We start from the raw sequence: 13,868 nt of genomic DNA, 5'->3' as shown, positions 1-13,868 counted from the left end.
TTTTGTGCATTTCATGAACAAAAAACAAGTTAAATAGCCAACTTTGTGTTTTAGTTCAGGGATCGACAATTTGTATTTCATTTGTTATACATTTCAAAACTACATACATTATTATTTTTCTGTAAAATTCACTTTATGTTCCATTTTTCTTATTTTGTTGCTAATCCCTTTTAGAGAAACGACAGAGCCAATCCCGTGTTAGCTAATTGAAATTTTCAAGCCATGATCAAAAAGGTTCATAATTGTGTTAGGTGAGTTAATGTTAGTTTATGAGTTACATAAACAGTTCTCACAGGTTGTACGTTGATTATAAAAAATATACTTTTGAATTAGGTACAAAACAGTCCCTGCACAGATCAACATCTTTTATTTTAGATAAAGGGGAAAAAAGTTAGCCATCACTCAGCTCATGCACAGCTGGGAGCACAATAACATGTGGGGGAGGGGAAGTTCCCTAAAGCATTTTCACCTCTTGGGGAGAAGTTTAAGCCACAGAGATGATAAAATGTTTTTTGTTTTTTAAACACGTTAGGAGTCGAACGGTTCTAAACGCGTCACCACTAAATGAAAAGACAGGGCTGTCTTTAAATCTGCTGCTTTATAGCAGCCTGTGTGGGAATGGGGAATCGTTTCTGATCGCAGAGAGAAAAACCTGTTGCGAAAAGATTCTTCTCAATTAAGCAGCGCTCGATAGGATCGCTAACGGAACGGGGCGGACATTGATAAGATCCTTGTAGTGTGTCAGAACTGAGTCTGCTGAGAAATTAAAGTGGATACTTTAGAGGTTTTTTAAAAATGCATTTCTTTCAGACTTGCTCTTCCTTCAGTCTTCTCTCTTCTTTTCTCCATCATGTCATCAAACGTGGCTCCTAATGGCACAACACCACTTCATAACCAACCTTCAAGCCTCATTCAACTACAACAGGACAGCTTTCAAAAGTTGCTACTGTAAGACTCGTTGCTCCTCCAGATGCTTAAAAACCAAGCAAACCTTAAAATAAAATAAAAATACATTGTAAAGAAAGACAATATTAAACCGATAAAAACACTGAAAAGGTGAAGTTATACATACTGCAAATTGAATTTTTGGTCAGTTTACGTCACTTGTTCTTTGAATATTTAAAATAAAATAACTTTTTAGCTCTTTCATCATAAATACGGAGCTGTGCTCATCAGTTTGCGATGTGTTCCCACCCCTCCAATGGCTCCCTTGCGCTAAGATACTGCTTATCAGCCACTGATCACAGAAATGCCGCTTTTTCACGCAGCGCTCGGTCTCCAACCCTACATTATGTCAGAGAGGTCTGAGGTGATTGGCTGGACATCTAACAGTGCTGTCAGATCATGGTCGCTTCACTTCCTGGCCGGTGAACACATGACCTGGCAGTTCCACCGCTGCTGAGGAGGGAAGCTAACATAGCAAGGTATTAATACTCAGAAAGAAGCTGCTGCCTCCTCTGTAGCTGCTAATAAACACACGATCAGTTCGGCGTCGTGGTCTCCGTTCCTGGTGCCACAGTGCAAAGCGAGTGTTAGACAGTGGGGGGTTTCTTGGTATGTTAAGGTGCTTGTTGCAGTGTGGTCTCTGAGGATTTGGAATCCCGGAGGCTGGCATGCAACCAGCACGCGCCTCGAAGCCGTTTCCCCAAGCGGCGCCCTGGGGTCAAAGCTGCTCCCTGCCGCAGGGGGAATAAAGCCCGGATACTCGTGTGAGCGAACGGGAGGCAGCCGGCGGCTCGTCTGCCAAGTCCAGACAGTCTGCTGGGGGAATTCACCGCTGGCCGCGTCAGTCTCTGGACTGGTAGAACAGGATGTATCCGGACTCAGAGTTCTTGGAGATGTCGGACGTCAGGCCATAGAACTCCTCGATCGCCTGCGCGTCGATTTTCTGAAAGGGAAGAGTGCAGGGTCTGAACTGAGACACAGTCGGGACTCTCAGGTTGTTCTCCAGACCTCTGTAACAAATATCTTTAGCATTGCTGGGTCAATATTTATTCAGCTTTCCCTGAAGCGTCTGGAGAGCTTTATAACAAAAATAAATAAAAACACTGTCCAAACTCCAGGGTTTCTGCAAACCGTTTAAAGTTAAGACCACTATGAATGAAATTCAAGAAGTTAGGTCTATGAGCAAAACAAAACATGCTCATTTCACTTTATTTTTTCTTTTAAACACAACATTATTCTTAGATAAGAGATCATACTTTGAGCTCCTTTCAGAAGGAGCTGATTTAGGATCTCTGTCACTTTAAATCCAATAAGCTGCTGCTGTCCACGCCCTCCAACTCAAAAATGACCACTAACCATCAGATTGCTCAACAATCCCATCACTAAGACTGATTGAAAATGATAAGTTATATATATGTAGCAATACATTATTATCTGTACGCTGTGTAATTATAGACACACTTGTGTTTTTGTGTGTGATCCGGTGGCCAAGCGATGACATTTCACTGCCAGTTTCACTTACGTGTCTTTCTGCAATGACAATAAAATAAGTCTAAGCGTTAGTAGAGCCTCTGCTTGGGTTGCTTGGTAACAGGCGGCATGCACACTAACCCTGCGTGCGCTTTTACGAGTTATTTTTTGTGTGTTTTTGGGAACACTTCCTGATCGTCTGACTGTGGGAGGGTTTGTTTCCCTATTTGTCATCATAGCTGCATCTGCTGCTCTCTATTCTGGTCCTTTTCTCAGCTGTATTTGTCCTCCATAGCAACATGCAGGTGAAATACCTTACCCACCTATTCAATAGATAAGGACTGGTGCTTGACCACCAGGTTTAAAACCCACTAACCCTCAGATTTCGAAGTTTGTGTCACAACGAACGCTCCTTTCAGATCAGTGCTACGTAGCAGTGCTAACCGTTTCCTGGGTTTTAGCCATGATGGGGGAGCAAAAGTGTGATGGTGTGTTTGGGGTTCTTGGTGGAGCTTCATGATTCTCACACTGCACATGTTGCTCTAAACATTATTTGTACAGAATGCAGGTAGCATCGTAGGGGTTGGCAACAGAAGTGAGCAAAACCGTCAACCGGCAATAAATTTATACTTACTCACGATAGACACACAAAAAAAATCTAGCAAGCTCGGCTAGTGGTACAATAGCAGCTAGTTAGCAGTAACTGAAATGAAGATGTTTGTGTGCGACTCAAACTTCTGACGGTAAAACTACCTGAATATATGATATTAAATTGAAGACCTGTGATTAATGCATTTAAAATTTAAGAAATTTTACTGCATATATGTCCCAAACATTAGAAGATTTCTTCTCAACCTAAAATCTTTGCAAACCCTGTGACATCCATTTTGTTGGTCTGTTAATGTTCTACACTAAAAGCTTCTGGGCTGATTGTGAAAGAAATGCAGCTTCAAATCTTGGAGCACAGAAGAAGTTTCAGTTCCAGGCAGAAACGCCCCAAACGGTGTCAGTTCAGGCTTTCAGGCTCAATTTAGACTCCCCAGTTCCTGCCAGAATTAAATAGAGAGGCAAAAAAAAGAAGCCAAGCAAATCTCCTCAAAGCATTAAAATGATAAGTTAGTGTTTATGTTCTGCGAGTTCAGCAGAATCATCCAGACCAGATGTCTGAGCGGCTGAAAAACCCCGCTGTCGTTTTCCAACGCCAGGCCCTCAAAGAGTGCGATCTTCTCTCCACGCTCAACCAGAACGGCGATGCGTCCCACGCTTTAAATAAAAACGGGTGAATGATGCAGCGAAACGCTTCCTCTGGTTAATTCAGCCAAACTAAACTGAGCACTGAACCGAAGCTCTGCCTCAAAGTGGGATTTTTAGCATTTGCTGTAACTCATTTACATCAGAACAAGAAACAAAGTTAGTGTTAAACCCACTCTTGTGCAAACGGCTGCACTTTAAACTTGTTACTCTGTTCCTCTTTTGTGGCAATTTATAGTTTGTTACTATCTGATTCTCTCTCTTTTTTTTTTAAATTCCTGCTTTTGTTACTTAAAAAACACCAGAGGAAAACTTATTCAACTTTCTCTGCTTCCACTGCGTCTCAACGCCACGTCTGAACAGCCCGCTGTGATCCAAACTGAGTTTATGAAAAGGTCACAAGTTAGGAAAAAATCACAACTCATTCATAAACACCGGGCCGGACCGTCCACCCGTCCACCGGGCCGGACCGTCCACCCGTCCACCGGGCCGGACCGTCGGACATGTGGCTGCAGAAATCTGGGAAAAATCCCAGATTTTTAATTTTTGAGTATCGATCAAAACAAACTTCATTATGCCTGAAGGTCTGTCCTGGTTCTGTTCTAGCGCAGATGGTATAAAACAAAACGTTTACTCTCACTTCTTCAAATGGATTCGCCCTTAAAAAAAAGTTTAAACCCCCATCAAATATAAAAGTTTGAGAGGCATTTTATATGTTTAATATAAAACTTCACTGTATTTAAGGGATTTTGAGTGACAGACAAAGCAGAGGATAAACTAAAAATGGAAAGAAAATGATGGATGGCTTACAAAGTCTTTTACAAATGGAAAGTTAAACAATTACTTGAAAAATACTTTGCTATATTATTCACCTTATAGTTCAATAAACTACTGGTTTATTAAATAAAATACAGTAGTTAGAACTCGCAGATGCAACAAAAATGTAAAAGGTTTTAATAGAAGAAAATGTTTAGAAACAGTGGCTGAATGAATGTGAATTGGTTTCTGTTTCCATTTAAAAATAAATCTGTCTTCAACACGGATAGAAGTTCAATTTTCAAAAGAGAAAGATCCAGGTCGACCTGACCAGCAAAGCTCCTCTGCTGCAGACGACTGATGTTTCCACTGGAAAAAAAGCAGAGCTGGATGTCGACGAAGAAAAAGAGACTGAAGGCAAGAAAACTGGAAAATAAATCCAAGAACTACAGAAAATCCACTTCCTTTTTTCTCCTAGTTTTTAACCGTTTGTAGAAAATCCACCTACCCTTTTATTCCTACCCATTACTCAAAATTAAACATCAACATTTATCAGTCAATGCTTACAACGCAACACAAAACACTGGAGTCATTAATGGTGTTATCTCACCATTAATGAAACAATGTTAATATTAATGTTGTATATTACAGAGGAATGCCTCGGTTTCAGTTTTGATTGGTTTCCTTCAACATCAGTTTTTGCTCTGTTATTTTTAACCTTTTTATACTACTCGTTTAGTTTTCTCCTGTTTTAAATGGCGACTCTTGTAAAAATCAGCCAACATTTTATAAAGTCGTCTCAGTTATGGCTGCATGAGAAAGTCTGAAGTGTTTCAAACAAGCAAACTCTGTAAATCTTTGACTAACGACAGAAAAACAAACGAAACACACAATTATTAATGCTCTAAATGTCTTACACAGACCACTGAACTACTAAATAGTCTAACACATTTCAGTGTTTTACCACTGAATTAGAAACGTCCGCTCCTACCTCCACGATGTCGTCGTCAAACAGCAGCCAGAAGCCGTGGCTCTTGACGATGGTGATGTAGTGTCCGCGATTGGGACCGCTGCAGCGCAGACACACAGGACAGAAGGTTTACGTCAAACAGATGAAATGTGTGCTTCTGTTTTCAGACGAGAGAGCAAATCAAGTTAAAACTCGAAGGCTGGCATAAAATCCGTGCTAATTGTGGTTAGCAAGTTGTTACAAACTGCAGCAGGCTAACCTTTGGGTTTACATTAAATCATGAGGCACTGATGTATTTTTCTTACATCGTTTCAAAAAAGTGGCTTAAGAATAAAACATTAAATTCAAATGGACATTTGAATATGGATGACAGCAACTTGGCAACTTTTACCCCCAAAATTTTACTTGTCATTGTTGTATTAAAAATTACAATATTTCTTATAAAAAGTATCTTTTGTAAAATAACTATCAGGTATCACTTTGTACCACATTGACTGGCAACAAGCTGTAACGTAGGAATAGACCAGATTAGTTAATTTCTTTAAAGTCCAAAAAGTTTTTTTTTTTAAATGCTGAAGTAGGCTTCAGACTTGAATCCTCCCATTTACAGTTTTCAGATTCACTCAAATCTAAGCTCAATGGTTTTATGTTGTTTCGACTCTAAAAGTTACTTATAATACAGAAGACTAGGAATTTACTTACGGAAACCCATAAAACACAGTTTCACTGTAATTTTGATCTGTAAAAATGACACTGAAGTTAGCATGTGATTGGTGGCACGTGACCGTAAACTTTCACCATTTAGGAAAATAAAACAATTTCTACAGCATTTGATCATCCAGTTCAACACGCAGTTTAATCCCAACTGGACCATTTTATATTAACCAGATGTTTATGAAGACATTTGTTTACTGTGAAAACTTTATTTGTAGGAACACAAACAATGGATTTCTCTTATGTTTGCAGTTTGGACCATTAAGTGTCCTGTTAAAAACCACGTTACTTCATGAAGTCAAACTAATTATTAGTCTTTGAAATGGTGCTTTAAGATGGGCAACCTTTACTTAACTTTCAAAAACTGGAAATGCGTAGTTTTCATGATGACATAGTTAAAATCTTCATGAATGGATGAGTCAAAGCAAAACTCCAAGTACGTTTTTGATGAGAAAACATTTTAACATGATATAAAGCTAAAAAAAAAAGAAGTTGATTTTACATAATACCCCGCCTTCTAGTCTTCCGTTTGCATATCTGTAATTATCAAACTCTGTCAATCTAGAACTACAGAAGGAAAAATAAAACTCTGATCTAATTTTGGACCTACCTGCCGCAGTGGACGACAACAGCGACCAGGTCGTACATGCGGTCGGGGTTGGTGGCGTCGCCCGACGTGTTGAAGAGGCGGAGCTCCAGCGGAAAGACGACGCGATAGGACAGCTTGGTGTAGCGGTGCAGCTGGTCCATGTACTTAAAGCGCTTGAGGTGGAGGGCGAGGATCATGGGCAGCTTTTTTACCCTCATCCTGACAGAACAACGCAGCAAACGTTTGAGTCAATTCATTGAAAAAAAGACTTAGAGTGAAGAGCAGCTGCAGAACAATTCATAGTTTTAGATTTTGTCCTGCTAGAATCGAGTTTCCCTGGAAATAAACATGATAAACCAGCAGAAAGTTGAACATCATTGTGAAACGGGAAAAATTGATAGATGAGGTTTTATAAAACATTTATAAAAATGTTCTTTCAGGAAGAAGTTGTCCTTTCAGTAGGACGACGGCCCAAACATGCAGGCAGACACGTGGAATGGGTCAGATCAAAGCATATTCATGGTAAAATGGTCAATAAAAGTCCATAATTAAACCCAAAAAGGAATTTGTGACCAGACATAAGCATTCTCCTTTTACCAAGAAGAACAGGAAAAACCATGTTACTCTTTATCGGACACTCCTCGTCAGTCTGTCACTAAAACTCCCTAAAAAATGGGCTCAAGTTTGTGACTGTAACTTGACAAACTTTTGCACATGTTCACAGATGATCAGAAAGTTTTGATTCAAAATAAACAAAGCTTGCAAAAAAAAAAAATCCTTCAAGAAAAACTTTAAAAAGCTGTTAGTAGTCAGTTCAAGGCCAAAACTTTCAGAAAATCCAGGGCAGTTCCAGAATAATGCAGCATGTTTTCACTGTTTTCCTTCCTCCTCATTCAGCTGCAGCTCTGCTGTTCTTTCTCCTTCACGTTAATGCGAGGTTCAGCCTCTGCTGATAGCCCTTTACGTCCTTAATGGATGTTACTTGGTGCACTTAGCTGACTCTCCGGTACAGAAATACATGCAGCAGCACTTGAGAAGACGCGCTTAACGGTTTCCAACCGCAGAAAGCTAAAAACGCGGCAGCGCTGTTAATGCAAGGGAAGTCTGGGGGGGTTAAGCGACGTCCAACAGGCGTCTGGCCAGAGATACGCCCGCGAAACCGATTCTCAGAATGTAACAGGAAGGCCCTGACAGGCTGCCATGGTGACGTCAGATGTGGTTTCAGGGTTGATCTCTAATGGAACAAAACCTACCAGAGTTTGTTTACTGTTAGTAAAAAAAAAACACTCAAAGTTTTTTGGGCGCTCAAAGGAATCATATGATGTTTTTTTATTTTCAGCGTTTGTATCACATAAAAGTGTTATTACATTAAAGCTACAGGGACGATTCAAGACGATGATCGTGGGTCTAATTGCTCTACAAAAATTAGGTGTGTTCCACCACATCAGGAAAGAACGCCACTGGATTTATTTGCGTGTTTTCTGCTGTACGAATGTGAAAGAGACGTGAATAGAAAAGGTGGTGTCACCTACCGTTTCTGAGCTTCCTGTTTGCTGCGACATTGCTCACAGTAATATTTATACTCGCTGCATAACGTCTCTGTGTTGCTGAAGCCCCTGTTGAGCACAAAAAGGAGAACTTGTCCATAAAACTTCACTAAGAGCCAACATTGTTTTGTTGGGTTTGATGAAATAAAAAAAAGAAAAGAGAGAAAGCAGGACAACCTGAGACAGTGTGTGATCGAAGTGTTCTGCTCCACGTCCACTGACAGATCCAGGAAGTCCTCGTCCTTACTGCTCACCTGCAGCAACCAAAAACAGGTCAACTGCTGACCAACAACGGCGGCGCTAATCAGTCCCTCCAGGTCGTTGCAAGGTTGTTGTTTTTTTTGATTGCTGCGGCCTAAAATTGTTGATTTTGTGGCACGTTTTTTTTTTTTTTTAAAAGTTGCAATATTTTTGCTTTCTTTTTGCCATAACATGATTTTACAAAAACGTTGAAGTTGCTGCACATAACCTTCCCCTGTTTCTCTCTGTCTTTCTATTGTGGCAATAAAGATTTCTCTTAAATAAGTGGAAAGCAACAGTGAGAAGAACTATTTCTTTAAAGAGAACTGGGTTAATTCCTGGTATTAACTAACTAGGAAGCAATGTAAAATAAGCAACATTGATATTCTTGTTACCAAGCTTAATATGATATATGGATCAACTAGTCAACGTCTGGCCAACATTATCTGCATGCAGCACAGGGACTCGACTCAAGTTGGAAGAAAACTGCAAAGCTTTTTGTCTTTTGGCTCTGGCTAATTGCTGGATATGACAGAGACCAGCAGCAGTGTAACCGGTGGCAGCATGTGAATGGTGCATTTAAAGATAGTTTTTAAAAAAAAATCAGGTTTCTACATTGTACCCTGCAAGCAAATGGTATCGCTTAGCATCACGTACACTTTCAACTTGAACACGACGTTAAGTTGGACGGAGGTGAAAGGGATTGTTCATAATTCAGTCGAGTTGCATTGGTCAGGAAAGAAGGAACAACAGATTTGTCGAAAAGTTGCAATCAATGGTGAAAACTGCAAGTCCATGCCAAATAAGCCTGTCGCAATAAAGCTGTTAACCTGTTAATAGATTTAACTTAACGTTCAATAATCTGTATTTGCATGATTCATCGTTTTTCTCCAATCTGGTGCGCTGGTTTCAACCGGACCTTTTTTTTTTTTTTTTAAACAATTTTGTTTACAGACAAAATTGTAATTAATTTTATTTGTTCTTTCTGATGTTTTATTTATTTATTTAAAATGTCTTCCAGTTCCAGCATTAAAGAGAATGTGCTCTTGCATTATTGTGCCATTTCCATTATATAACCTAAAATGGTCTCAAAACAACAATATTATCGGTTATCACAATAAGCTCTGGGACGATTTATCGTCCAGCAGAATTTCTTACGACAGGCCATCAAACGAGGAGTGAACTTGTGTTAATCGCAACTTCCTGCAGGGACCGGCTGACGTGAAAACCCAGCTCACAGCTTCGCAGTTGAGGCAGCGCGTCTCGTTTGTCAGCGTTCCCTGGAAGATCTCGTGGACCCACGTCTGCTGCGTCTCCTTCCCGCTGTCGCCTTCGCCCCCGCCGCCCCCTCCGTCACCACATCCGCTCCCATTCTGCACCAGTTTTCCGTTGTGCTGTCGCTCCTGGCTCTTCTCCTCCTGGAGGAGGTCTGCGATAGTGTTGAGGAGGTAGTTGAGGAATTCGTGGGCATCCTGCTGCATGTAGTTGTCAAACAACTCTGGGGAGGAGAGATGCGGACACGTCAAGGAGAAAGATAAACACTCGATCGTGTTACGACCACAGATTTATGTGAGCGACCGGGCCGGTCGACAGGAAGCCTGGTTATAGTTGACATGGGAACAGATGGAGCTAAATACAGGGAAATTCATGTTCACCTTCCAGCGAGACACTGATCTTAAACAGCCAGAGCCGTTCTGTGGTGGAATGGTTTACATCAGTGTTTCTCTAATGCTTTCTGTCATGCAGCTTAAGTTGTACAACTTAAATGTTGCAAGTCTGGGAACAATTTTCAAGTTCAGTTTTCTAACTCAATAAGTAACATTTAATCAAGACTGCTCAGTCTGTGGTTCTCAAAAGAGAAGAAGTGCAACTGAGTCACTAGGATGTAAAACCTTTTAAACTGTAAGCATGGGTTACTTAGCTTCTTTGGTTTGTTTTTTTTCAAAAGGTATTTAGCTTTTTAACACTTTTGGTGCAACATTTATAACAATATTGCTAATATTTTCAGCTTGTCAGAAGATATGAAATGATGATAGACGGAGTATAAGAGCCAGACTAAGGTTTTAAATTGTAATTTTATGAGAACTGTACGCCAAACTTCGTTAAAATGAGGAATGCTGGACGCAGCGGCGGTTCATCTATGTGTGCCTCAGTCCTCTACGCGGCCATGACAGGTTCGAGTCTCATTCTGTTGACCTTTGCCCCTCTCTCACAAGCTACTTTCCTGTCATTTCACTTTCAAATAAAGGCCAGCAGAGCCCAAAAAATGTTCTTCTTGTGAGATTATAGTTGGTATCAATTTTACAAGGAAATAAGCTTTTAACATGTTAAATTATTATCAGCCGCAGGGCTGAATCGATTGTTAAACGAGTGTCCATTTCAAAGAACGAATCACGGACTTTATGAGGTGTCGATAACTCTAATGAACCCTTTTTTTAATTAAAGCGAGTTTTTCCTCGTAATTTTACGACTTTCTTCCACCAGTATTGAGTCTTTATTCTTCTAATACTATAACTACTAACTTGGTCACAAAACGTTGTCATATTTGGTTTACTAACCTCAGCCGCCATTACTCTTTTCACTGTCACAAACCACGGAGTGGCCCGCCTGTCTGTGCAGACTGCTCCTGCTGGCTTGAACACGCAGCCTGTTGAGTCATTTGAACACTACTGCCCCCTAGTGACCGGAGGCTTGATTATCAGTCAAGCAAGACTAAAAACAAGAATGAAGTCCCTTCTGCTTCTTAGCCCCACTATTTCAGACGTACTGGTTTAGATAAAAGATATTCTTGTGTTAGAAATTATCATTTGGTAGTTTGGGGTGCTTCACTAGACTTCCCACTGAGCTTTGAACTACTTCAGTCTCTAGGTATACACCGTTGGTCGACACAAACCAAAACAACATGCAGATGTGATTCCTGTGAAATCTGGTTCTACTGGACCAGAATACAAATACATGCCAAACTCCTCTGATTTTTATTTGTAAACTTTTTTCAAAACCCGTGTAAGTCCTGTTGTTTTCCACCTTACACTTATGCACTACTTTGTGGCGGTCTTGTCACAGAAAATCCCCATGTATTTTTTTCTTTTTCCACTTCACATAAAATCCCAATTATGTCCATTACAGTCTGTGTTTGTAATGTGGACAAAGCGTTGGATAAGTTCAAGACGTATGACTACTTTTGTAGGGAAAAAGAAACCTTTAAAGCAAAGTAAAGTTTCAGAGACAAGTGACATCTGTGTGCCATTCTTTTGATTTGCTTCCTGCTCTGTGATTTCACCGACAATATGACTGCCTCAGCTGTGTGATTAACTTCTCAGCTGATATCCATCGTCCCCATCTTCTTCCGCTTTTCCAAGGCCGCTGCTTGCATCAGTACTCTCAGCTGTGCTGCACCACCATGAAAGGAAGTTTGTTTCAATGACTCAATGTCTTTGTTCTGAAGACTTGGTGCTAAATGCTTCCCAGTGAGATTACAGGATGCTTCGCGCTCTGACATCAGTGGCAGCTGCACATTCTTCCAAAGCCGTTCCATGAATATTCTATGAGATTATTCTGCATCTTGATATAAGCCTGCCTTCCCACCCCCCGTCGATGCCTACCGTTTTCCTTCCTTAGCCGAGAGATGAATTTCTTGGGAGGGATGACTCCGACTTTTTTCTTCTGGGTGGCGATGCTGTTGAAGAGGTCGGCCAGGCAGGTGAGGAGGGACTCCTTCCTCCGAGGCTGCACCTGAGATCAACGCCACAAGTCACAAAGGCTTTCATAACCTCCAGTTATGTCTTTAACAACAAGCTGACATGTGTTTTAACGTGGGTTACAGTTTTGCAGTCATCTGGTTTTAAGGTAAGTTGCACCTTAAAAAGTCTTGGTCAGTTTTGAACCCAATCGTTTCATTTCTACCTTCTTTCATTTCCTGTCAAACATTTTCATACTCGCGTCAGAGAAATAAATTGTATCTGGAAGGCATTTCACATTAATTTATAATTTAAAGGGACAGTATTATGTATGTTCCATTTTTTAGCGTGATGAAGTAACTATGTTACCTTCAGATGAACTCAAATTCAAGGAATTTGGGTTTGTAATTTAATGCCTTGAAATTGGGCCTCTGTCTCTTTGAGAAGCTCCTGCTCTTTCTGAAACTCCGCCTACAGGAAGTCAACACAACATCGCTCCTCTATTAACCCTTTAAGAACATTTTTAAGTAGCTGGTATAACGAGGTCAGCAGATGCTAGGTTCCACCAGGTATATGCTAATTGCTGCTGGCTAGTCTGAAGGAGCTGAGGAGAGCCTAGGTCCATCCAGGTCCTTTTGCACAGCTGAAAGGTTGCCATGGAGATAAAAGGTTTTCTCAGACATGCATGAAAGAATCAAGGCAACACTCAAGGTGTATTTTTGATGAGGGGAATAACATTATAGCATGATGTAGAGCTCAAAAAAGTCAATTTTACAAAATAATACCACTTTTAAAAAATCTAACACAAGAACTGTGTTATTTTGACTGGGAAAGCGCTTCATTCCTCAAGCACTTTACCTCAAATAATGAAATAGGAACAAATGCGTCTCGTCCAAGTATACCTTTCCGCAGCTCATCAGCTGCATAGTTTCTGTATCTGCTGTTGTTATTTTGACCCCTATTTTTGCGCCCCATTTCCAGAAACTCGTCATAAAGCCTCCTGATATCAGTGATTTTTGGCCGCCCGCTGACAGCTTTGAGGTCAGCATCTGAATCAAATCCATGTGGCCACCGGTGTGCGAGTTCTGTATTCAACACTCACCTTGTACGCCAGCACCTTCTCCCTGAACGGTCGGCAGAAATACAGAGCCTGCAGCACCGAGTTGCAGTAGCAGGTGTTGCCAAACTAGATGAGAGGAAAAAGAACAGGGAGGCAGATGAGATTCTTTAGAGTGCGTATGTTTTATTAGCATCCATTTAACACAAATGAAGTACAGCCATCTAGGTTTGCTTTAATTTAAAGTCCGAATTATGAAAAAGAAATATATATGTATGTATGTATGTATCAGAGCAGGCACGTCATTAGCTAGTAGTAATATAGAACAAAAACAGAAGCCTAGAATACGTAAGTATTCAGAAATACTTACGTTGACCAATCCAAAGTAGTGTTCATTAACAGGAAACTGTTCCGGTCCAATCTCCTTTTCCAAGGCAGAGGCATTGGCGCCCTGAAGAAGTCGGGAGGAGAAAACAGCAGAATTAATGTTTTACTTAAACGTTTCTTATCACAGCAAGAAAAAAAATGAGTAACCACAGACAGGACTAGATTTTCCATTCCTTACAGTTTCCTAGTCTTTTATTTGTTCCTGTTTTCCTACTGCCCTGCAGCAATCAGCACTTTTTTAAAACAGCTAATAAAACTCAATTTA

General features: G+C 40.5%; 1 protein-coding gene across 1 annotated transcript; it reads right to left on the bottom strand.

Moving 5' to 3' along the window:
- Positions 1-344: 344 nt before the first annotated feature.
- On the bottom strand, positions 345-13,697 carry LOC103132529 (ubiquitin carboxyl-terminal hydrolase 12-like; the record flags this gene model as incomplete). Its single annotated transcript, XM_007544338.2, has 9 exons — positions 345-1,888; positions 5,414-5,492; positions 6,717-6,914; positions 8,228-8,311; positions 8,420-8,496; positions 9,721-9,980; positions 12,085-12,214; positions 13,262-13,345; positions 13,587-13,697. Coding segments are annotated over 9 exons (1,125 nt in total), but the record flags the coding sequence as incomplete, so codon positions are not given.
- Between the last annotated feature and the right edge of the window lie 171 nt (positions 13,698-13,868).

Source organism: Poecilia formosa, unplaced genomic scaffold (assembly GCF_000485575.1).
Source record: "Poecilia formosa unplaced genomic scaffold, Poecilia_formosa-5.1.2 Scaffold1108, whole genome shotgun sequence".
In the NCBI taxonomy this organism is placed as follows: Eukaryota; Metazoa; Chordata; class Actinopteri; order Cyprinodontiformes; family Poeciliidae; genus Poecilia; species Poecilia formosa.
The sequence above is the reverse complement of the archived record's forward strand: the minus strand, read 5'-3'. Positions and strand labels throughout refer to the sequence as shown.